The sequence below is a fragment of the Amphibalanus amphitrite genome, unplaced genomic scaffold (genome assembly GCF_019059575.1).
Source record: "Amphibalanus amphitrite isolate SeventyFive unplaced genomic scaffold, NRLGWU_Aamphi_draft 000727F_arrow, whole genome shotgun sequence".
NCBI lineage: Eukaryota > Metazoa > Arthropoda > Thecostraca > Balanomorpha > Balanidae > Amphibalanus > Amphibalanus amphitrite.
The window spans coordinates 249,709-274,576 of NW_024882221.1; the positions used below are offsets into that span (position 1 = coordinate 249,709).

A 24,868-nucleotide genomic window follows, 5' to 3' on the forward strand; every position below is an offset into this window, starting at 1 on the left:
GCGTTCCGAGTATTGTAATTTCTTCTACTCTACGACACCCTGACAAGGATGGACAGTTTTCCTTGCTTTCAGGGTTGGCGGAACTCGACATCAATTGAGGCACTTTTTGAGACGGGGCCATCATAACGGACAGGATGGTCTACTTTCACAATTCGTGGATTTTATCGCCGTATTGTTCATGTCGAGCGACGAGTAAAATGGCAACAAGAGCGGCTAGTTTGATTTTAAAACCATACATGCATGCATGCATATAGAACACGATCGAGCGAACGGGCACCATAGCCAGGCCTTGAGGTGAGGAGAAGGATGGTAAGGCTAACGTTAACGACAAGCCCACTTGAAGCTCAGGAAAAAAGAAACGTCAAAGACCAAGAGAATTTCATCAATGAGACGAATTTTCAGTTGCAAAATAAATGATGTTGCGAGTCCCCATTCCGCTTTGTTAGGAGGCAGAGGAGCCATGCACCGTAGTGGCATAAGAATTAAGATGGTGATATAAAAGCTGACCATCACTCAGCACCTTTCTGGGTTGGAAGGCACCCCGCGAAGCTATCACTGGTAAATTAGGTGCCTCCCAGGCCGTCATCGGCGTCAGCTCAGTGGCGGCGCTATCACCAATCAGCCCTGTGACACCCTGGGGCGCGCTATCGGCCATCAGCTCTGCAATATCCGCCCAGATAATCGCCGCTCCATGAGCCATTGATTAGCGTTTAATTACTCTCGCTCCCGCCGGCGACCGGGCGCTACCACGAAGCCCGCGGTGGCGACCGTTCAGCCATGACCTCAATGGGCTTCAGCAGTGCCCCCGGCGGCAGGTTCCGTGTTCTGTCGCGAACGACGCGACCGCAGCGCCACCTATCGCCGTCGGTGCCGACGGCCTAAGTATAACTCTGGCACGCGCCGCGCCATCCCCCCTAAATGCGCGCGCGTGGAGCCAGAACGTAAACGTCGAACTGCGTTGTAGGGCTGGAGTTGGGGGGGGGGGGGGGGGTCAGTGACATGAACATGGAGGGGGGGCTAGAAGGGGGGCTAGACTAGGGACGGATGGCAGACGGAAGGTAGGACGATGTTTTAAGATGTAACGTAGTGGAAAACGAACAAAGATGGGCCAGGCCGGGCGACAACACCCCATTCATCTGTTTTGTATATAATTTGAGCGCACTCATCAATTGCATCAGTCAAGGAATCGGAACTCTATTAGAATCCGTTATTAGTGACTGGACAAAATGAGCAGATCTAGACACAGATGGGCGTTCACAGAGAAGCCCTTTTGGAGCAGGTTTTTCGCGCAACGCTTCAGCGTAGGAGGAATGCATGCTACAAGGGCAAGGTGGAGGGCATCCGGTCACGAGAGGAGGTAAGCCAGCACGTTCCGAGGGCACCATATGTGGACAAGGATTCGAAAAACCCACGGACAGCGCCGTCACTGCTGTGGGTCAATGAAAACGAGTGTGGATGCCGACCAGGCAGCATTCTTGTCATCTCGAACTAACCATTATCAATGATGGCATAGCGGTGGACACCAAGGAATGCATAGTTTTCAATGAAATGTTTGTCTATTCATTGAATGACCCAACGTTTTGACATTCTAAATGCAACCCAGTGACAATCCGAAACCAAATGTGCTGGGAAAAGAGAACATAAATTTAATTGATGAAAATAAATTGCCTTTATATAGTAAAACTGTTAGTATCTAAAAAAAAAATATTGTCTGTATTGTTCGAAAACAATTATTCATCAAATAAAAGGTCGCAAAATACTTTTATTACCGCAAACTGCCTAATGCCGGTTTATTTCTAGATAGAATGCTAAGGCAAAATTTAGACAAAGATGCATAAGCTAAATCAATTCTGCCGAGGACGGAAAATACCGTGGAAATGTGAACATCTGAATGTAAACATATGATTATGATGTATTTATTCATAAGAAATATGTTCTTTTGTGGCCATTAACATTTAAATGTCTTTCCACACATGCATTTAAACCGATGCAAGGTAGCTCAATTAACTCGATGACGTATTAAAGTGGCACTGTGAGCATTACTTAGATTAACAGTACCACATTTGAATAGACCAAATCCCCAATAAAACCGAAAGATAATTGACAATATCAATAATCAGAAATTTGGGCATAGGTATTCAAATTCGAATAACCATGCTTATTTCAATGCGATGTCAGCGATGATAATCCAAGATTCAAATATACTGATCTAAGCATGTTTTATCAAGGCGAACATGCAAACATGCGAAACATGCGAAAGAATTTATCAAGTAGGTACTCCAGTAGGACCTTTTAAATATCACTGACTGTGATTTCATTCTACATTTTCCATAGAAACGCGACGGTTTCAGACTAGAATTGCTATAAGATCATTATGGGGCCGATGTGAAACCGCTGCGGGATTGTTGTAACATTACAATACGATTATATGAAGGTTGCTACAGGGTGGACAGATCATTTCGATATGATCACTTTATGACCAACGTAAGATCATTCTAGCCTCTAGGTTCGTTATTAGATTGTTCTGGGATCACTGCAAAAGTGAAGAGTCATACGCTTGCTAAGCGCCCTCCACTGACCGTGACGACGGTAGGAATACCGCACGATCGATATAACATGTTCGGTGTGAGATCATTACTTCATGGCTCAATGAAGAATCATTTCAGGGGCGTCCGAAACTTTTCATTGCATAGTTCCAATACTTGTAGAGTTACAGGAGCGCGGAAAGAGTTCGTGAGCTGGGCGGCCATGACTTTGGTGGATCGATGCGAATCTCGAGAGTTGCAGCCCTCGAGTCAGCTGACTGATGTGCCGCGGGGCGGGGGGGTCGGTATTCGGGACCACACAACTTGGTAGAAAATGAGGATGAAATGAGCTTATTACCTACGGGACAAACTAGTCTCAGTACTATGTCATGCAATATCTTCAATTAAACATCAAAATGACTAAATAATTCATTAAATGATTCATAAAACACTTATTTCAATGACAGCGCAAGACGGTTAGGAGAAAAGTCTGCGTAAAACTGAATGTGAAAGCATTTTCAGTACAGGTATAGGCATGTATTTTGCATTTTATCGAATAAAATGAATGCATTAACATTTTATCAGTATTCTTTTTTCCTCCCGCCAGCGAGCTCGTCAAAACTATACCGAGGTCTTACAGAAGTCACAAAACACAGGTCGCACTATACAACCCCAGTCATCCATTCAACACCCCCATGCACCCGTTGACAGCTGACATTTGCCCCGGCCCGGCCGGCGGCCGCCCGTCACCACCCCGCCAGCATGCGATCGGTACATACACTTGGTTGACGGCCGTGTACGGCGTCATCAGCTTCGTCTTGAAGTACGACAGTGCGTGCGACATGGTTGCGGTGTTGGAGGTGCTGCTCAGTGTTCAAATCCACGTGCCACCGGTCAGTACGTCGCGCCAACACTGACACCGAACGGAGGCGGTCAGCCGCCTGGCCAGTTCCGTCTGCGCTCGACTGGCGGCGCCACCGTCGCTCCTAAGGTGACCGCGCTGCTTCCCACCAGTCTCGACTGGGAGAACTGGATTCGGCGTCCTTTCCCCATGCAGCGGCGGCATGGCCTCTGAGTGACCGCAGCGGCGGCCCTCCCAGCCGCCGGTGTACCCTCTATCAGGGGGCAGGACAGGCCGGCCGGTGGTGCAGCAGCGCGGAGTAACTCTCGGCCCGCAGCATCGATCGCCCCGACTCCGACCTCCAATGTCGAAGGACCCCTGCAGGCGGCCGGCCCAGCTCGGGGACCGGACACGCCAGGCCACGACACGCCGTCGAGGATGCATGCAAATGAAGAGAGCATGGCAACACACGGGACCACTTCCAGCCACGGTCATCTCCACAATCATGGCAAACTTGCCCAACGATGGCCAGCGATGACAACATTATTGAGGGCCTGCAGTAGACTTGGAAGCTCGCTGAAATGCCAGGAATGGTTTACCGCCCTGGCATACATCGCCCAAGGAGTTGAGCAGTGCCGTGTGCTGTTTGCAAAGGAGGAATGGTGAAATTGGCTGGGAGAGCACGTTCGTCTGCCAGTGGGAATGCTTGATGGTAAGCTTAAACAAACCTCCAGTGGTAATCTCCAGAAAGTTCAACTCCCTACTGCACTGGGTAATTGCACCCAATAAATAAAAAAGTCATCTCCAGCAAAAGACTAGATTTTGATCGATGATGTGCCTTGATGTATGACATGACGCTGAGCATTAATAAGGATTTTAAATTTTTGCCGAAAAAAATTAATTAGTAAAAAAAAGATAATAATTTAGCAGGCTCAAACATGGATGCATAATAATTTGCACGCCAGGTAAAATGCATATCAATGTAGGGCGAGGACGAGCACATGTGAGCAACTTCGACCACTGAGCGTTACTTATACTTTGGAACATGGGTGGAGCTTTCCCAAGGAAGTTGGTGGGGCAAAAAGTCGTCAAACATATGATGTCCGATTAAGTTAGATAAAATGCAACATTGAATCTTTTTTTCATTACAGAGATAATATTTTGTATTACACATACATTTCAAAGCTCCTCAATGCGAAAAGGTTGGTTTGCTAAGCAACAAAGTCCTACAAATCAGCGTGAGTTGGTGGGGCAAAACTGGGGCATCATGGAAAGTTGGTGGGGCACCCGCCCCACCAACTGAATAGGAAGCTCCACCCCCTGCTTTGGAATGCAATTCAATTTCAGTGCTGCCCTTCTGAAATGCGGCAGTTTCGCAGTAAAGTGACTTTCATGGTCGGCTGAATAGAAGCCGTTGATACCGTTTTAATAATAAACCCAAAACTTGATATTGCAGAGTTGTAACTTACAAAAACAATGTTGTCCCCTGGAACATTATGCGGTATGTGCAATGTGCAATGTGCAGCTCAAATTCATACGGTACTTTCACGCAAAAACTCAGCACCAGGTCAGAAGGTCATCTAGTAAGCTTCGCAGCTCAGATAAGCTCGACTCTGTCCAGTACTGACGTACAAAAAGTCCGCTAATGAACCTCAAGGTGCCCGGCAAGGACAACAATACTTGAGTTACATCTTTGCAGTTTGGATAATAACATGGAACAAAAACGTGGTCCCAGCCGATATAATGGCACCGACTTATCAGACCTGTTATTCAACAAAACGGCTGGACTCTTCCAACCGATCAGGTTCACAGTAATCGTATTGACCAATTGTCCTTGATAGGCGTAAGCTTCACTTTTTCAATGATGTTTCATGGATAAATCCCTCTGTCGACGAGCCCTCCTCTGCGTGAAGCCCGCAGAGTTTGACTCATGTTATGGATTTTTATTTAGTTGTCTGTTACTGTCGAAAAGTAGCAGTGCTTTAGCTGTGTTTCGCTTGATTGCGTCGCATTTCGTATGAAATGCGTCAGTTTGTGTTCGGCGTGGTCTTTTCGGTTTTTGGTCTTACGCAGGATTGTTGTTGTTCGTTGTTCGGTGGAAGATGGTCGCACATGGCAAAATAGACTCTTGCTGAGGATTAGGAGTTTATTTGGAACAATTTTTGGTGCCATCGACCCGGGACCAGGAACCTTTTGATTTATTGATGTGATTAGACTGGAGTGGTTCCATTTCCGATAATGAGTGCAGAGCTACTAAGGAAGAGGGCGGCAGCGCGAGGATGGGTAAGTCGCTGCCGCCGTAAGCTGGAAGAGCTTTTAGAGTGCAAGGACTTGAACATTGAAGCCATTCAGGCTGCAAAGGCTGACTGTGAGAAAAGACTGAATATTTTAGATGAAGTCCAGTCAGAAGTTGAACTGAGTTTTCCCTCTGAGGCAGAGATGATATCTGACATTGAGAGCGCTGCCGTACTAAGAGAGGGAATTTCTGAAGTGCTTTACAAAGCCAATGCTGCCCTGAATGTAAAGGCACCAAGCTCTGTGGGCTCATCAGGTCACCTGCAGCTCCCTAAATTAGAATTGCCCAAGTTTGATGGAAATGTTCTCCAGTGGCAGTCTTTTTGGGAATCTTTCGAAGCTGCAGTGCATTGCTCTGACTTGCCTGATGTGTCTAAGTTTGCCTATCTCAGGTCATTCCTGATTGGTGAGGCCAAAGAGAGTGTTGCTGGTCTGCCGCTGACTGGGACCAACTACAAAAGTGCCTGTGAGTTGCTGAAGGCGCGTTTTGGAAGGACGGAGATGGTGATTTTCTCCCACATTCAAGAACTCCTCTCTGTTCCAGATGCCTCGTCCTCTGAAGTCCAATCCCTCCGAGAGCTGCAAGATCGCCTCCTTGTCCACATCCGAAGCCTGGCATCGTTGGACGTCGACGGTGACAGGTATGGCATTATTCTTGTTCCTATGATCCTTTCCAAGCTGACCCCTGACATTCGTCTTGAGTGGGCCCGTGAGGGCTCAGGCAGGGAAGCAGACCTGGACTGGCTGCTGAGCTTCTTGTCGAAGGAGATCAGCCGCAGGGAGCGATCCTCCGCATTCAGCAAGCTCCAGGTGGCTTCAGCTCAACAGACAACTGCATCTGGTGAAAGTCGAACAAAGGCCACAAGCGGTCCTCAGCATAGGAGGAAGAGGGAACAGCGAGAGAGGATGCCGGCAGCTGCAGCTCTGCAGACAGGTGCAAGGCCTGTATGTGCTTTCTGTGGACAGGCCCATCACCCTGAGGTATGTGTGAAGCTGCAGCCCCTGACAGTACCAGACCGCAGAGACATGATCAGGCAGGCAGGACTTTGCTTCCGCTGCCTGCGTGCGGGTCATGTCGCCCGTAGATGTAGTACAGTGTGTGCTGAGTGTGGTGGGCGACATAATGTGGTGTGCTGCTTCAGGATTCATGGAGGGGGTGTGCAGCGTGAGCATGATGGTGCTGCAGGTGGCAGCGACAGCATGCTCCGCAGCAGTGACTCTAACCCAGTGCAGCGCCCATCACTGGCTTGTCAGAGTGGTGGACATGAGAGGAGCTGTACTGTGCTGCCTACTGCCCAAGTAACTGTGCTAGGTCAGGATGGAAGGCGTGTCCAAGCCACAGTGCTTTTTGATTCAGGCAGTGACAGAACTTACATTAGTGATAAGCTCGTAAAGGCAGCTGAACCTGTGTGGGTAGGCTCGGAGGCTGTGTCCTATGCTGCTTTTGGAGGGACCGGCTCATCCTCTAAGCACAGGGACGTGTACCATGTGAACATGATTGGCTCTAATGTGACCTCTCCATCTGTCCACTCTGTCCAGGCTATCAGAGTTCCAGTCATCTGCCTGCCTCTGCAGCGCCCGCTCTTGCCTCCTGATGTCCTCCAGTCCTTCAGCCATCTGGAGTTGGCTGATCCTCCGTCCGACAGGCAGCTGTCTGTGGACCTGCTGGTAGGGCTGGACAGCTACTGGGACTTCATCCGACAAGGTGAGATCAGGCTGAGCGGGGGACCCGTGGCTCAGGAAACCTCCCTGGGGTGGGTCATCTCAGGCAAGGTAAGTGGGAAGTCGTCTGGTGGCGTCACCAGTCAGCTGCTATGTCTCGGAGACGTTCACGAGCACTCTCTTCGCCGGCTGTGGTCTCTCGAGGGCATCGGCGTCTGTGACTCGGATGATGCAGAGCAGGACCAGGTTTTGAAGGAGTTCAGCTCCTCGGTGGTGAAGGCTGATGGCAGGTATCAGGTCGCCCTGCCGTGGAAGGCAGGTGCCGCCGAGCACCTGATGGACAACCGACCCGCCGCCGAGGCGCGTCTGCAGGGTCTGTCGCGCCGCTTGGCGAGGGATCCGGAGCTTGGGGCAGCATATTCTGAGGCGCTGCAGGAAATGGAGAGCGCGGGCGTCATTGAGGAGGTGCCCAGTCACCAGCTGGACGTCTCGCGCCCGACGTTCTATCTGCCACATCGCCCTGTCGTTAAAGAGTCTAGCGAGTCGACAAGGGTGAGGCCGGTTTTTGATGCTTCCGCTGCCGGTCCCAATGGCGTCTCCCTCAATGAGTGTCTGGAGGTGGGGCCTTGTCTCATTCCGTCGTTAGTGGATGTGCTGCTGAGATTCAGACGCTGGCAGGTCGCAGTGACTGCAGACATCTCTAAGGCTTTCCTCCAGCTAAGTCTCAAAGTGGAAGACAGGGACGTCCACAGGTTTCTGTGGATCCACGAGGGAAGAACACGTGTGATGCGCTTTCGCAGGGTAACGTTCGGCGTGAGGAGCAGCCCGTTCCTGCTAAACGCTACTATCCGGCATCACCTGTCCAAGAGCGCTCCGTCCAGGGCTGTACGTGAGATGGCCGAGAACTTTTACGTCGACGATCTGCTGTCTGGGGCCGATTCCGAGGAGGAGGCTAGCTCGCTGCTTAGTCAGGCTCAGGACGTGATGGCTGGAGCGGGAATGACTTTGACAAAGTGTGTCTCCAACAGTGCAGTTGTATTTGACAAGACTCACGCCGCTAACGGCTCTGGCGAGCGTGAGAGCTCCAAGGTTCTGGGAGTCATGTGGCGCAGCGGTGAGGACGTGTTCTCGTACGAGGGCCTCACCGTCTCCGCTGATGTAACGCCGACCAAACGTGTGGTGCTCAGTTGTATTGCCCGGCTTTTCGACCCGCTGGGGTTCGTGGCTCCGTTTGTGATGGTGGCCAAGAGTCTGTTCCAAGAGCTTTGGCAACTGGGGCTCGCCTGGGATCAGGTCATCCCGGCGGACCGTAGTCAAATCTTTTCAGATTGGCTGAGAGGTGTTGACTCGCTGAAGCAGCTGCGGATACCGCGCTGCTACTCGAATTCCGGCTGGCGACACGGTGAGGGTGTGTCCCTACACGCCTTCGGTGACGCTTCTCCCAGAGGGTACGGAGCGGTTGTGTACCTCCGTACAGCCAGGCCTGATGGTTCCGGCGAGGTCAGACTGGTGCTGGCAAAGGCGCGGCTCGCGCCGTTGAAGCGAGTGACGGTGCCGCGACTCGAGCTGCTGGGCAGCCTACTGGCAGCTCGCCTCGTCGCTCTCGTGCGCCAGACACCAGTGGCGGTCGCAGGGGGGGGGGGCCATCAGGGCCATGGCCCCCCCCCCAAAGGCAAATCAGGGGGGGCCATCATATCATTTGGCCCCCCCAAACAACCGATGGGCCCCCATGGCCGTATGGGGCCCTGGCCCGTATTCGATTGTCACGAGGCTCGAGAAACCCACGTCAGCTATTAACAGCTCTCATACCAGTCTTTGAGGGTCCTACACGGACCTCTGAGGGCCCTTCAGTGGCGGTCATGCGTCCACATTGACCGCTGAGGACCCACATTGACCTCTGAGGGCCCTCCACTGGCCTTTGAGGGCCCCTAAACCGGCCTTAGGGGCCCAACCGGCGTCTGAGAGTCTCACACCGGCATCTGGTGGCCTCATTTCTGTCTCTCGAGTCCCAAGACCAGCCTTTAATAATTGTCTCTGAGGGCCCTGCGCTGGATTCTGAAGACCCGATGTCGGCCTCTAAGAGCCCGCATCGGCCTCTGGGGGCCCATCTTGGCCTTTGAGGGCCCTCCGCTGGTTTCTGGGTTCCAATGCCGGCCCATGCCGGCCTTTTAGGGCCCCAAACTGACCTCTAAGGGCCCATGCTGGCCTGTAAGGACCCACATTAGCCTCTGAGGGCCCCCGCACTGGATTCTGAAGACCCAATGCCGGCCGACCCGCATCGGCGTCTGAGGGCCCACCTTGGCCTTTGAGGGCCCTCCGCTGGCCTCTGGGGTCCAATGCCGGCCCATGCCGGTCTTTTAGGGCCCCACACTGACCTCTGAGGGCCCCATGCTGGCCTGTAAGGACACACATTAGTCTCTATGGGCCCCGCACTGAATTCTGAAGACCCGATGCCGGCCTCTAAGGGCCCGCATCGGCCTCTGAGGGCCCATCTTGACCTTCGAGGGCCCTCTACTGGCCTCTGGGGTCCAACGCCGGCCAATGCCAGTCTTTTAGGGTCCCATTCTGACCTCTGAGGGCCCCATGCTGGCCTGTAAGGGCCCACATTAGCCTCTGAGGGCCCTCCCCCGCACTGAATTCTGAAGACCCGATGCCGGCCTCTAAGGGTCAGCATCGGCTTCTGAGGGCCCATCGTGGCCTATGAGGGCCTTCTGTCTGGGGTCCAACGCCGGCCTATGCCGGTCTTCTAGGGCCCCACACTGACCTCTGAGGGCCCGTGCTGGCCTGTAAGGACCCACCTTAGCCTCTGAGGGCCCCGCACGAGCTTCTGAAGACCCGATGCCGGCCTCTAAGGGCCCGCATCGGCCTCTGAGAGCCCATCTTGGCCTTTGAGGGCCCTCTACTGGCCTCTGGGTCCAACGCCGGCTCATGTCGGTCTTTTAGGGCCCCCACGCTAACCTCTGTGGGCTCCATGCTGGCCTGTAAGGGCCCACATTGGCCTCTGAGTGCCCAATTCGGTCCCTGATGGTCTCAAAATGCCCTTTGCAGGCCCTGTGCTGGCCCCTAAGGGCCCAAACCAGCCTTTAAAAGTCCCACATCGGCCTCTGATGGTCCCATTTCTGTCTCTGGGACCCAAACTGACCCTTATGTGCCTCTGAGGGCCCCGTACTGGCTTCTGAAGGATCGATGCCGGCTTCTGAAGACCCATTACGGTCTTTAAGTGCCTCATACCGACACCTGAGGCACCACACTAGCCTCTGAGGGGCCCCAAACTGGCCTATGAGGTCTCTACACCGGCCAATGATGGCCCTGTTATGTTCTCTGGGGGTCTCATGCCTTACCTTCGGGTGTCATGCACTTGCCTCTGAAGGCTCACATCAGCCTCTAGGGCCCTACCTGGGCCTTTGAGGCCCTTCGCTGACCCTTGGGTCCAACGCCTGCCTCTGGGGGGTCTGACACCGTACTCTAAGGGCCCCATTGCAGCCTCTAGGCGATAGGTATCGCCGAAGCGCTATCGATGGGCCCATAAGTGTAGGAACCATGGGTGCAGTGGGCGCAGTTGCACCAACAATAATTCTGCAGTGAGTGCAGACAATGTATTCTGCATCCACAACAATCTGGAACAAAACCCCCTGTTCTCAGCAACACTACTTTCCATGCAGCACGACAAATTTAGGATATTTTGCCCACTATCCATCTTTCGAAGCATTTGCTACTGTTATGATCTTCAAAACTTACATTTGTGCCCAAGTAAAAAAAAAAATGAAACGGAACACATGTGATTGAACAGTGAACAGATACCGATGACCCACTGTCAAAAGTTTTAGCACGATGATCTTAGAAAATGGCAAAGTTAGCCGCCTAAGCCGCCTTTACTTTTGCGGTAATCCATTCACAGTTGCGTGAATTATTGACAATATCAATGCTTCAAAATGCACTTATCGGTACCTTTTCGACATGGTACACCCTCAAAGCTCGCATTGAGCCTCCGCTCGGGTGCCGCTCCCTCCCCCCCCCCCCGCTTCACCGGTCATGGCCTGGATTTCTGCACCCGTGCACTACGCCCGTGGGCCCCTTTAAGCTAGCACCGGGCCCCCCGGGTCATCGCAGGGGCCCCTTTGCCAAGTTGGCCCCCCCCCCAAACTTCAAGTCTGCGACCGCCCCTGCCAGGCACTGAGACTTCCCGAGGACACGGTAATCAGGTGCTGGTCGGACTCGATGATTGCGCTGGGCTGGATAAGGGGAGATCCACAGCGCTGGAAGCAGTTTGTGGCCAACAGAGTGCGTTCCATTCAGAGTCTGACGACTCCGTCCGACTGGGGCCACTGTCCGGGGGATGAGAACCCTGCTGACTTGACGACTCGAGGGGTGTCGGCTGCGGAACTGCTTGAATCCGAGCAGTGGTGGAGCGGCCCGAGCTGGTTGGCCTCTCCTCGGGCTCGGCCCGACAGTGGCGAGGCTTGTGATGAGCCGACTGAGTCTGGTCAGGTGACTAGTGTCCCAGTGGAGGTCAGATCAGAGACAGCGGAGGCCGTTGGCGGCAGCTGTCTGGTGGCTGGTACAGGTGAGCAGCCTGTGTTCTGCACGACCCGCTGGTCGTCTTTATCGAAGGCGGTCAGAGTCGTGGGCTGGGTGCGCAGATTTTGTAACAACGCGCGAAACGCGCGTCAGAAGTGCGCCCTTCCCGACCTGTCCTCTGATGAGGTCGTGTCTGCCCGGCTGGTGCTGCTACGGGAGGAGCAGCGGCTGGCGTTCGCTGCTGAGCTGAAAGCGCTGCAGCAAGGCAAAGAGGTTGCGAGGAGCTCGAGCGTGCACTCGCTGACTCCATTTCTAGATGGTGATGGATTTCTGCGGATCAGAGGCCGGCTGCAGCAGTCCGACTTGTCCTATGACGAGCGGCATCCGATTCTGCTTCCCAAGGGATGGGTCGCCGAGCTGCTGGTTCGGGACCAGCACCGCCTGATGAATCACTGCGGTGTATCTACGCTCATCTCCGCTGTCCGAGCAGCGTACTGGATAGTGGGTCTGCGCTGCCTCGCTAAGCGAGTCAAGCGCTTCTGTGTTAGTTGTAAGCGGCAGGATGCTCTAGCCTGCAACAAACCGGCGGCGCCGCTGCCGCGTGACAGAGTGACCCGAGCGCCACCGTTCGCCGTCACAGGGGTGGACTTTGCGGGGCCCATTTTCGCTGTAGATTTTCCGCGTCGCAAGTTTTATGTGTGCCTCTTTACCTGCGCTGTGACGCGCGCGGTTCATCTTGAGCTCACAGCATCTTTGTGCCAAGCAGAGTTCTTGATGGCCCTCAGGCGGTTTGCGGCCCGAAGGGGACTCCCGTCCGTTATTTACTCCGATAACGCGCGGACGTTTTGTGGAGCCGACGCGATGCTGACGCGCTACTTTGGACACCTCGCTCCCAAGTGGAAATTCATTGTGCCGCGCTCACCGTGGTGGGGCGGCTGGTGGGAGCGCCTGGTTCGCACGGTGAAGGTGGGTCTGCGGAAGTCGTGCGGCTCCAGGTGTCTCTCTCGCACCGAGCTGGAGACGGTGCTCCTTGAGGTTGAGGCCTGCATCAATTCCCGACCGCTCACTCCGGTGACCGACTCATTGGAGGGTGACAGTCCGCTGACGCCCTCCCATTTTTTGACGGGACGCGGCACAGGCTTTCAGTCGAGAGTGCTCGAGGATCCGGAGGCAGTGAACGCCAAGATGCTTTGTGACAGAGCGCGTGTGAGGGAGAGACGGCTGAACCGCTTTTGGTCTGTTTGGCAGACTGAATACCTGCGGACCCTCCCTCAGTCGGTCCGTAGGTTCAGAGAGCACGGTGAGTTACGGCAGGGTTCAGTAGTACTGATTAGAGAGGACAACCTTCCCCGTATGAAGTGGATGATCGGGGTGGTAACTAAACTGTTTCCGGGCAGGGACGGTCTGGCTAGGTCTGCCCAGATCAGGACTCAGGGGGGACAAGTGAAGACCCGAGCCGTCCAGCGATTGCATGATATGGAGGTATATGACCCGTGAATGTACCCACCTGACACTACCTGTCTTGCCGCCTGGTCACGAGTTTGCCATGGAAATGCTCCTGTGTTCCTCCCTCTGCCTGGTAGGTCACACCAGTTAGAGCAGCGTTGTATGTTTGTTTGGATGGTGTTACATCCAAAGGCGGGGATGATGTTATGGATTTTTATTTAGTTGTCTGTTACTGTCGAAAAGTAGCAGTGCTTTAGCTGTGTTTCGCTTGATTGCGTCGCATTTCGTATGAAATGCGTCAGTTTGTGTTCGGCGTGGTCTTTTCGGTTTTTGGTCTTACGCAGGATTGTTGTTGTTCGTTGTTCGGTGGAAGATGGTCGCACATGGCAAAATAGACTCTTGCTGAGGATTAGGAGTTTATTTGGAACAACTCATAAGACTTAAAATCCAGAAGGCTTATATCACCAGTGCGTAGTTCCCCATACCATTACAATGCTCAGAAGCTTCCATCGGTGATTTCCGTGCATTTTTGTGGAGCGCAATCTGTTGCAGCGCGGGGCGCCGCCAGCCGGGCGTCGTCCTCTGACCTTGTGAGGACCACTCCCTTCCCATGGGACGCCCGGTGACACGGTCAGACCCGTTCTTGGGGCGACCTACAGCGGTTTTCCGTCTCAATCTACCAAGAAGCGGTGGAGCTCGTACCAACTGCACAGAAAGCCGTTAGACCAGATAGGATCAGTGCACTCAACCGTTACAAGTACTCACACTGCAGACCAGTTTGGTGGTCAGTGATAGTAAATTTTTGATGCTCTTTACACAACGCCAAAAGCCACTGCGAGCAATTAGGAAAATCATCCGTGTATCGCATGCGTGCATCTGGTTAAAATCAAATGACTTGCGAAATCTTTAGTAGCTCATGATATTTGGATGTTAGATCTAAAATGAGCAAATACACTCACGCTCATTGCGTGCCTACAAAACGACTTAAAATAAAACACCGCCCAAGTTTACCTTGATAGGTACGTTAAGGGAAAACTCTCGCATTTAGAAAGCCCCGGCATACTTTTGAAACGAGTACGCTTCTTCCGGTAGGTTTTGACAAGAAATGCAAGAGGAAAATATGCATACCTATTCACACGATTTTTAACAATATTTAAAAAGGTATTTCATTTTAAAGCGCATACGTTTTACATGTGTACTTGTTTTCTTTTCGTATCGGCATCAATCATTCTACCTCAACTCCAGGGGGAGGCCTTGCTATTAAACTGCAGGCAAAAAACACATTCTTTTGTACTCGGACCGCTGAAAAGGTAAAATGAAGAGAAGAGACAACTCAAATGCGAGAAATTCCAACCACTTGTGATTGCGCCACTGCCATGAGGCAATGTATGGATTATGAATGCACGAAAATACTGGAGCACGCAATTCACCTCAGTTAAAATCTTTCTCATAAACAGGATAAATAATCCCGTACAGTGATTCGCGAAATCTGGATCCTTGGATCAAATAAATTATTGACACGTTATCGCCCTACCTTTTGGAGGCCCCGCCGACCAGGTTGCTGGACCAGTTGCGGATGTTGGACCACATCGTGAGTGGCTGCGCGTTCACTGGGCTCTCGGCCGCCGGGGTGGGAGGCCGGGGGCCATCTGAGGGCCCGCACGGTCTCGGGGGCCCTCCCTCCACCTATCTGCAGACACACTTTGTACCCTGGCCACCCACCGACCCGCGGCGCCGGCAGCAATGAACATTAAACTAAGCGCATACAATTGTCTGCGACCGAATGGCAGATTGACGCCAAATCTGGTACTATCTTTGATCAACTACGGCGGGGGTTTATGGCATAAGAATTTATTGCCGTATGACGGCAACGCTCACTGAATATAGAGGTAACGCGACCTCAGGGGCCGCAGATAGGTGTGGCACAACTTTACAGCCTTGTGACACTAGCACCGGCGTAGAGTACAAAATATGAACGGCGTACTACGAGCGGGAGCGTCAGCTCGCTCGTAGAGTGCGCCCGTAGATCAATAGATATACTCCAGTGACATCCAATCAGTCCGTAGTCAAACATAATGCGCCCTAGCAAATGCGATCAAACGTTTGATCATTTACCATGGCGTGTTCGTCAATCGTCCAGCCCCGGCGGCAAACTGATTGCATTATTTATCCGTGTTGTTCCTCCGTTCTACGTCCACATTGCTCCTGCCTCGTACCTACATTTCCCTCTTATCACACGTCAAATCACCGTGTACGCTATCACCCGATTGTTGCAATGAAAAATGGGCCATTTAAGTCCTCAGTCTTCTTTTACAGCACCGTCGCTGATAACCGCACTATGAACAATCGTCAGACCACATTCCTCGTGCCCCTCACGCCCGTCGCCCGTGCATGCAGTGAAGATAGCCGCTTTTTGAGCGCGGTTTTCCGCGCATTCCCCGGGCGGTTTTCGGGTGAATTTGTCGGCGGGTGCGGTGTCACTGCCCAGCCGGCCCCCGTCCAGTAACGGTCGGCCAGCTAACGGCCGCTCCCGTGATCGACGGGGGGCACCGCGCTGGAAAAGACGTCCCACACCAGGAGAAAGGGGTGGCGCGGCGGCCGTTTTCCTTACACGACGCTCCGCGGCACGCGAAGGAATTGTCTCACCCGCGCCCCGGCGCCGGTGAGGCACCACTGAGGCACGTGGTCAGAGGGTGAGACACGGTCAGAGTGTGAGGCAAAACCAGAGTAATCGAAGGAGACGGCCGCGTCTCTAGAGATACGGGATGCGGGACTGCGAGGAATGTGGTGCGAGAGATATTCTGCCAGGAAGGTCGGTATGCTCGACTTCTGGGAAGATGAAAGCTGGGCAATGCGGCCACTCAATCAGTGGATGGTTCTAAGCGACAGATCATATATGTATAAGTGGAGGCGAAAACGAGGAGAAACGTTGCGTATGGCTTTAATAAGTAAATACTTTACTAAGAAGGCGCCTTTTAGACTTGGGATCCACGGACAACTTTTACTAGCTAATTAAAATGGGCACAATGGTGAAGCTCATCAAAGTATATGTTTCCGGGTTTCAAACTACAGTTTCAAGGCTGACAGTTGAACTAATCCGTTAGCCTATTTACGCTTCATTGAGCTCAGTTTATCCGTTAATGACGCTGGAAGGAGGATGAACGGTCAGATTTTGTAGCGGAAGAATCGTATTCCTTAGCACTGCACCAACAAGAACTTTACTGTACTGGTGACCAATTCAAGGATAAATTGCAACAAAATAATGAGGCGCTTGGTGATAATGTAGAGGGCGGGCGGTGTGGTGTCCCCTGCCCAGTCCCCACCTAACCCCAACTCCGAGCCAAGGGAGCCCAGAACACTCACCAGGGCTCTCGGACGGCGTCGATGAAGGCCTTGGCCGGCTCCAGCAGCTTGTTGGCGGCTCCCATCACCATGGTGGATTCGTGGGGCGGTGGTCACCGCGGTCGTAGATCAAACACGCGCTCTCAGGGTGGAACGGAGCGCTGTCTACCTCTGTCGCACTTGTAACCGTGACTGTTGGTGCGATCGGAAACCGCCAGCAGTTTCCAACCTGAAAACAAGGAGAGATGATTGTCAGTATTAGACCATAACATCCCCAATGGTTGAGAAGTAGGCCCATGCATACCATAAAGGGAGCTGTGACTCCATTGATATTAAGCTGGGACCTGGCAAATCCACCTTTAACATCAGATCTATAGCCGAATCATAACCCACATGTCTGAAAAAAAAAACAATTAGTATGCTTACAGTTCGTAAAAGACCGCATGGATGAGGCGAATTCGGATAGCTCCATCAGTGAATAGGACTGTGGAAGGACTGGATCAAGTTTATCCACGCGGCAGATTCCCGCCGTGCAGGGGCGGATATGGATTCAGTTCCCATTTCCCGAGATGTCGGTGCTTTGCTGATGGTGACGCACCTTTGCGTGAGTCTTAACTGCAAATATGTGTTCGACAAAAGCGCACATCACAATCAGCTCTAATAAATGTGGCGCCCTCCCAGCTGCCCGACCTGGCACCGCCTATGCCGGCCGGCCGCACGTGACGCCCTCGGGCGATGGAAGGGCGGCGTCCTTCAATTATGTCAGATTTATTCATCATAATGCTTTTGGTTTTACAGCTATACCGATTTCGTACATATTTAGCACGTATGTGTATTCAGAGGCAAAGTGGTAAGCGATAGGCACTGCAATGCCTGTCAATTTATTGATATTTCGGTATAACTAAATAACGTAGCTATTTTCAAGTGAAAACCATTAACTACGAAAACATCTCGACAAGCGAAGAGCAAAACATGCATATATTTATTAGCAAAAAAGGTACATGAAAACAAAATACGCTGTTGGTTGCAGTCCGTTGATAAGCAGTTGGTTTACATAACGATATATTTGTAAGTCGGTCAGTTGACGACTGTTAGTTCGGCCTAACCGTCTCGTACGTATGAGGAAAAAAGAACCAGGAAGTTCCAAAGAACACCAGTGTTTCAAGGCTATTTCTTTTCCACTGACATGGTATAAAAGAGCAGGCAATGATTCTATTGTTCGCAACAAATGCTCAACTTCACAAAGCTCTGTTCGGTGCTTGGTTCATGCCACTTCAAACTAAATTTAGTAAGATTTGGAGTTGGGCTCACGCAACCACAAAATTAATTTGTCTGTCAAAGTTGGTGTGTTTCTCAATTAATTTGAGACATGCAGCAATGAAATTTAATATATGCCTTATAACAGTACGAAAAGCGTGAAAGAAAAGTGAAATAATGAGTGTAGTGAACTGACTAGTGACCCACTGTGGGCAACAGATGCCGTTCAAAAATCAAACGAACATTTTAGTCTGGACAATTTACTGACATCGCTGATTATGTCTAAAAATAAATGCAATTTGCGGCATTGCCTCTGCAAGACATTCTAATGCGGGCCGAGCAAGTTTTTAAGATAGCTTTCCGCCTGAATGCCTATCTTATGGCATGACCACATTGGGATTAGCCAATATGTTATAAAGCGGGATAAATAAACTGTGTTTCGTTATCATTTCAAGCTTACGGTCGCAACAGCTGACTAACATCTGCATCGCATTTATCATGTGCATCGTATATGCAAGAGCGCATTACGTATGCATAGTTGCACCAAATTTTATCGGCAACCTTGACTTTAATATTTCGGAGTCTTTCACTTTTACCGTTCCATGTTCACAATAAAAACATGCTTTCAACGTTCAATGTTCACGATAACACATGCATATCATTGCATGAACACTGATACATCTGGCTGGCACTGAATTAGCGCTACCAAAGGCTCCACATTCCACAACCGAGTTTGGCAATTAATCCCACAGGCTTCGAAAAAACTCCATCTTCTCAAGATCCATTACCAATATCGATGTATAAAAACAATAAATAGAGGTAAGATATAAGATGAAGAAATTAAAATTAGCAGAACACTGAATATAACGATAAACATCCTCGAACTCTTCACAAGTATGTCACGGTCGAAATATGCATCTCTGCAATGTCCAGCATTTCTGAATTCAGTCAGAATGAAAGAAATGGTGCGGACATCAGATAACTTGAAAGTCATCTTTAACAAAAGTTGCAAGTGAAAAGTGAGCTTCTATTCTGCCGTAGACCATACAAACTTACTAAAAGATATTGCACTATAAGCTAGTACTATAGGCAGTACTATGGGTAGGTATGTGTAGCGTTAGCGGCGTACTGCTAAGCCTGTTGTCCTGTCATGGCGGCGTTTCGGTCATGGTATTGGCGGCCTAATTACCCTAAAGAACGCTTGTCCCACCGTCCCACGGCGATAACATCGTCCTTCGACCATCCGCAAAAATAACACACTTCGTGCACGGAATGTGGAATAAAGTGGACCACTTACAATGGGGCGAATAAATGCGGTAAAATGTCACAAACTGATTTGGACATTAGCTGCATGATCAGGAAACGATGCCATGGATCCTCAGGGCAAGGTCAAAATAAGGTTACCGAATAGTTACGGTTAAATAGGCCTAAACAATGTGAAGTATACACAAATAATGGTACCTACCTATTGTGTGAGGGTCATAATGTACTTCGATCTTCTGAACAATTTTGGCAGTTAAGATCCTTTTTCACAACTCACAAGCCCTTATTTGCATGACCAATGTGGGCGCACAAGAAGTGGCCTATTCACACGCGGTGTATTCAAATGTTGACCGGTTATGTAGTTTTAGATATCAGATTTTAAGGTGATAACTTTAGCGAATGATTCATAGAATGGCACTACGACAAAATCACGGCACGTCGGCAATGCTACCACATGGTCTAAAGGCAAGAATTTGAGCTCGAACTAAAAAAAAAACGAATTCCGATTGCATAGCATCGTCTGATAAGAAAGGAGTGTAAGAAGACCCAGCTACAAAACAAGCGAAGGTGCGAGCATTGAAGGCAGACGCACAGGAGAATACAAGGAAAACACACGGTGAAAAAAGATATTTAAACCAGGCGAACTCTCAAGGAATTACGGACTTTCCAAGTGAATCACGGCAGCGCTACAATTATATCAAACTTATTCAGACACCGGACTAGACGCGTGCAAGGCGCATCTTTTTTGCGCCTTTTTCGCTGTTCCGTACGTCAACTGCTAGCTCCGACCATTGCGATACACATCAAAAGCACTTTCAGGACATCATTTTCCTGGTCGTGTAGCATTGTAGCATATGAGTCACGGCGGCGACACTAGCAAACTCGAACTGCAGACAATGAAGCGATTGTTTCAGACGCGTCAATTGTCCGTCCTAGTTTCAGAGGTAATTAGCTGAGGTCACAGACGACACCGGGCCGCAGGTACGGCGTCGGGCTGAACCGGTGACAGTTGACGAACGACGTCTTCATCGTGTCGCTTGTCAGTTTGTCAATCACACGCGGCGAAACGGGACGTGCGCGCGAGCGGAGCCGGCCGGGAGGTGGACTGTGGAGGGGGGGGGGGGGGACGGATGGTGGGGAACGGGGAGTGATGCAACAACACGCTCAACTGCAACGCTCAGACAATGCTCTAAAATACTCGAGAACATGTGTTAAAGATAACTGAGACATCGTGTTGCGTTTAGTCGGAATGGTGAAAATTGGGCCATTTACATTAGCGGGTTTTAGGCGCACAGGAAAATTTCCTCAATAAGATCATCCAATTTTATGTCATTATGTTTTGATGAAATTATGATTAGTTAATATGTCAAACACCACAGCGTGCTGTGATAAGATCCAAATTGGCGATTCGGCACAGACGTAAAGGGGTAATTGAACGCATTGTTTGACTTTAAATGAATGTCGATCATCGATCTGCTCACACACTATTAGCAGTTGCGATAGCAATCCGGAGAGGGTTAGGGAAAAAGGAAATATGAGCGGAACATGAAAAATGAAAGTGAAATCATCGATAATATGAATGACTACAAAATAGCTATATGTTAATAATAGACATTAACAAGGCAAAATGTGACGCTAGTCTCACACTCACCCATAACAATTAAAAAGCGATTAAAATAGCGCTTATAATCAGGCATTTGAGCACATCCCGCTGCCAGACATAACACTTACGGTATCAGACCTTGCAATTCTAATATGAATTTCGCTAACATATGTAATGTATGTATACCGCACGCATATCTACATTCTACATATAGGTATGCACCAGTGCACCTAAATATACGGGAAACTAGTCGGTTACAAACAATAAGTTGATCATTTAAACTAAAAGAGCAAATACCTATTCCAAACGAATTTGATCAAAAAAAAAAAATCGCAGGCATCGTCTGAAGTACTTTTAAGATGCATGAAAATACGCATACTTTTTTAAGAAATATGTGAAATTATGCTGTAACTACGCAGCAAGCACAGCTAGATCAAACAAAATTATTTCAGGAGGAAACAAGTTTTTTTCCTTGCCATGTAGCAATAAATGAAACTTTGTATTAACACCATGGTATTCCTTGAACAACGCGAACTTTGTAGTATCCAGCAAGCCGCAAGGACACTTTAATTAACGTGAAGCATTAAGCGAAGGCATTCATTTTTTCCAAAGATAAGTACGCGACGGTTGAATTATTTTGCTCGTGGAAACTATCAGTCTTTCGGCAAGATGGGCCCGGAGGATATTGCTGGTCGTCTTTAACCACTATATGAGGCTGTGCGTGGCGGCTGTCATCAAGCAGCTGAAGTGGTTGACTGCCAAGGATTTGGTAACATACCACACAGTGAGTGCTGTCGAGCGTATCTTTGTGTCGGAGCAGCCGGAGTACCTCAAAGGTACGCTGGGGCAGCGGGCTAGCCAGCGGCACCGGCACAACACTAGGCAGGCCAGCTACCTCACCCTCCCCTTCATTCGAACGGAGTCGGGAAGACGTAGATTGTGCTACCGAGGTGTGACTCGTATGAACGAACTTGGAGTAGAACCAGGGACATTGTCGTACCGGGCGAACATCCGAAAGGTGCTGCTGTCTAAGCAACAGACATGAGCAATAGCATGTATGGGTGCGTGTGTGGGAATTATGCGTGCTGCACACTGTTCCTCGTTTTGTATCACGCTATATGACGTGGACATGTGAAAAGCCTCACTATTGAGAGGACCTTGTCTGAATATATCTGTAATCTGTAATCTGTAATCTGTAAGGCTTTTTCTCCAATCATTCAACCGATAATAATAATTACTTTTACACTGTGCAGTGTGCATGCCTCAATTTGCCCTAGTTGCGTCAGGTCCATAGGTAATGTCAAACTGCGCACTGAAAAGACAGTCAACAGCCAAGACACATAACCATAACCACTTATTGGCTTTGCGACCCTACGAGTTACCATGACTGTCATACCCATGATTTTCTCAATTCGCTGACGCCAGTGCGCCTTGTCGAATGTCGATCATCAAACCCCCATGGCTGTCCAGGTCCACCGAAGCACCAGGCGACTGAAGAGCCACCTACTGGGCATGCTGTGCACCAATAGTTTTACGAGTCCACGGCGCATGTCAGTGGTGGCGCGCAGGTGCATCTGACTGACATGAAAATATTCATGTCGACAGGGCTAGCGTCTAGCCCATGTAAATCTTAATCAGATTCCATGTTGTTCATTAGCATTTTACGTAATGCACAGTGCATTATGCACGAACCCTGAGCAGCAGGTTCAGCTGAGCGCCACCAGGGCGCGCTGATCGGCAGCGGTGCAGCCTCAGGTGGCGCTAGTGTAGCCAACAATGTTTGGGCGTCCAAGCAGCCAAGTGTTTCGACAGCCTAGCTCTCTCGGAACAATGCATCCTGAGCTTCCAAGTCTCATGGTCCGCGTCTTTGAGAAATATTGACTAAAAACTAAAAAAAAATGCAGCTTGATAACTTCGGTACTAAGTCCATATTCCATGAAATGTATTCCGGCATACATATTCCACAAAAATGTTTCGACCGAATCAAGATCTGAAATACGACTTTTCAAGCTACCAAAATTCAGATGGCAAGAATATTCATTACATTTATACCTAATGAGCCTGCAAATAACAATTCTCTCTACCCAGAGGACCAGTCCGTCCACATCCTCGTTCATGTCACCTTGTCCGGGCTGGCGGTCAGCGGTCACCCCACCCAGACACTCCACTGGTGGATGGTAACCCAAAAAGGGCCATCACCTCCGCGGTGACCGTCTGAGTGGCTGAGTGTGACCTGCACCATCGAAACGCTACCTTTTAAACGGCACGGACTTGACCACTGTGGCGTACCTGTTTGTGGTTGAGCAAGCTAAATGTCTCACCGGTCTCTCTCGGCACCTGCCATTTTTCAGGCAGGTAGGTATACAAGGATTACAAGTAGAGAAAGGACTTTGGTAAATGAATAAGAGTCATGCATTTTTCATCAAAGATGTTTCCCGGTCACGATTCGGGGAGAAAGCGCCCTAAGTGAAATCTAGGAAGTCCACAAGCCCCCTTACATGAATCTGCAATGGGCCTTTCGCTAGGCCCCTATATTTTGTGGAAATGCCTGTTACAACGAAATTTTAAAGCCTAAGGACTATGGAATGTCAGGAGGCTGGGGGAGATAGCAATTAAAAATAATAATGGAAGTTGAAGATGAAACTAGTCAACTAGACCTTAAAAAGAATGGCACATTTTTTTAGCATCACCAAAGGTAACCTCAAATGAGTAAGAGGTGGACCGCTCACTATAGCCGCCAAGATCACATCGGAAACCATTTCAGAAGACGTGACCAGAAGCGCACAAGGCACCTGACAGCTGGGGCTGTTAAGACTAGAGACCATCCCCGCGTACCGATCACAACATCGACCAGCTATTCGACAGACAATTCACAATACACATGGCCATAAGATGCGTAAAAACCAAACAGTTTCTACCGGACCAGTTTGAGCCTATGTTATCAGAAAGGTAAAATAACCGAAGTCCTCGGTTACCTGTGCAGGTTGGACGAGCAAGCTCAGACGGCTGAAGTCTCCCAAACCAATGTGTTCCCCAACTGGGACGGATGAAGCTCCACAGGTCCGATGTGCTCACCACGGGTCCCAACCAACTACTGACCGCCAGTCCCCTCATCCGACCGACCATCACACGCGCAGCATCACGGCGTCAGACGGCGGGCGTGTGACGATCTACGTCACGCCCCTCCCTGCCCCCTACCAGGAGCGGCGCCTTCAGACCCGCTGAGCACACGCCGGTCACGCGTGGTCGTGGTCAGTACGGAATAGCCGTCACAACCGTCCAGAAACGAGAAACAGTCGGCGCGGAGGGGTGTGGCTGTCACCACAGACGTCCGAAAAGACGACAAACAGAACCGAAATGAGCCGAAACACGCAGCGGTCTGATACAGACGCTAATTAGTGCTGGTAAGGAACGAAAACAGCCGACGTCTTAGAACTCAGCCCTTCTCCATGCGTCGGCTATTTTCCTATATCGGAAGAAACTGACACCTTGCGACCTCGTGTACATCTTGACTGTGTTAGCAACGCTCAGAGGCCGTAATGTGTTTATTCTGTTGATTGTTCTCGTTTACAGCGCTGGTCATCGTTTCCGCCCGCTTCAATCGTTCCACCGGGTTACTGACTGTGTGACTGATCTACTAAAGCCAGTCAGGTGATGGCTTCCAAATGCTTCGAGGATCGGCGTCATGGCGAACCGTCGTAATTTCGCAATATGGACAAACAAGTCGTCACTGACCCCAGAAAACTGACCCCAGGCGAGTGAAAAGGTTTCACCAGACCAGTGAGGAAATATGTCACAAAAATGTGAGTAACGTAGTGAGAACCATGATTGCTAGTCAGTACCGTGGAAGACTGTGCAATGTGTGCTGGCTGACAGTGTTATCTCAGAAAAAAGACGCGTCTGACAGACGTCACCCAGACTGTAAAAGACACTTTAAAAAGCGCATTTTCAAAATCGTGGAGGCGGCAGACGCCCAGAGAATTGGAAAGAAAAATATCGTGATTTGAATGAAAACAAATTAAATTTGATTCAGTTTGTAAATTGATCTAATAATTTTGGGTAGTTGAACTATAGCAGAAGTGTTCGGTAAAACGTGGGTCAGTTTGCGGGACGCCA

At 50.3% G+C, this 24,868-nt stretch overlaps 1 protein-coding gene across 29 annotated transcripts in view; it reads right to left on the bottom strand.

Annotated features, from left to right (window-relative positions):
* Positions 1-24,868, bottom strand: part of LOC122365278 (sodium bicarbonate cotransporter 3-like) — a 133,169-nt gene that overhangs the window by 49,360 nt on the left and 58,941 nt on the right. For 20 of the 29 annotated variants that reach the window (XM_043336352.1, XM_043336319.1, XM_043336321.1 and 17 more), the window contains exon 2: positions 16,651-16,858. In XM_043336352.1, the coding sequence (XP_043192287.1) occupies positions 16,651-16,721 (71 nt within the window). In that variant the 5' untranslated portion in view covers positions 16,722-16,858. Of the gene's footprint in view, positions 1-3,304; positions 3,455-16,650; positions 16,859-23,727; positions 23,846-24,868 lie in introns of those variants that run through there. The other 9 variants (XM_043336351.1, XM_043336357.1, XM_043336340.1 and 6 more) reach the window with 5 other exon arrangements.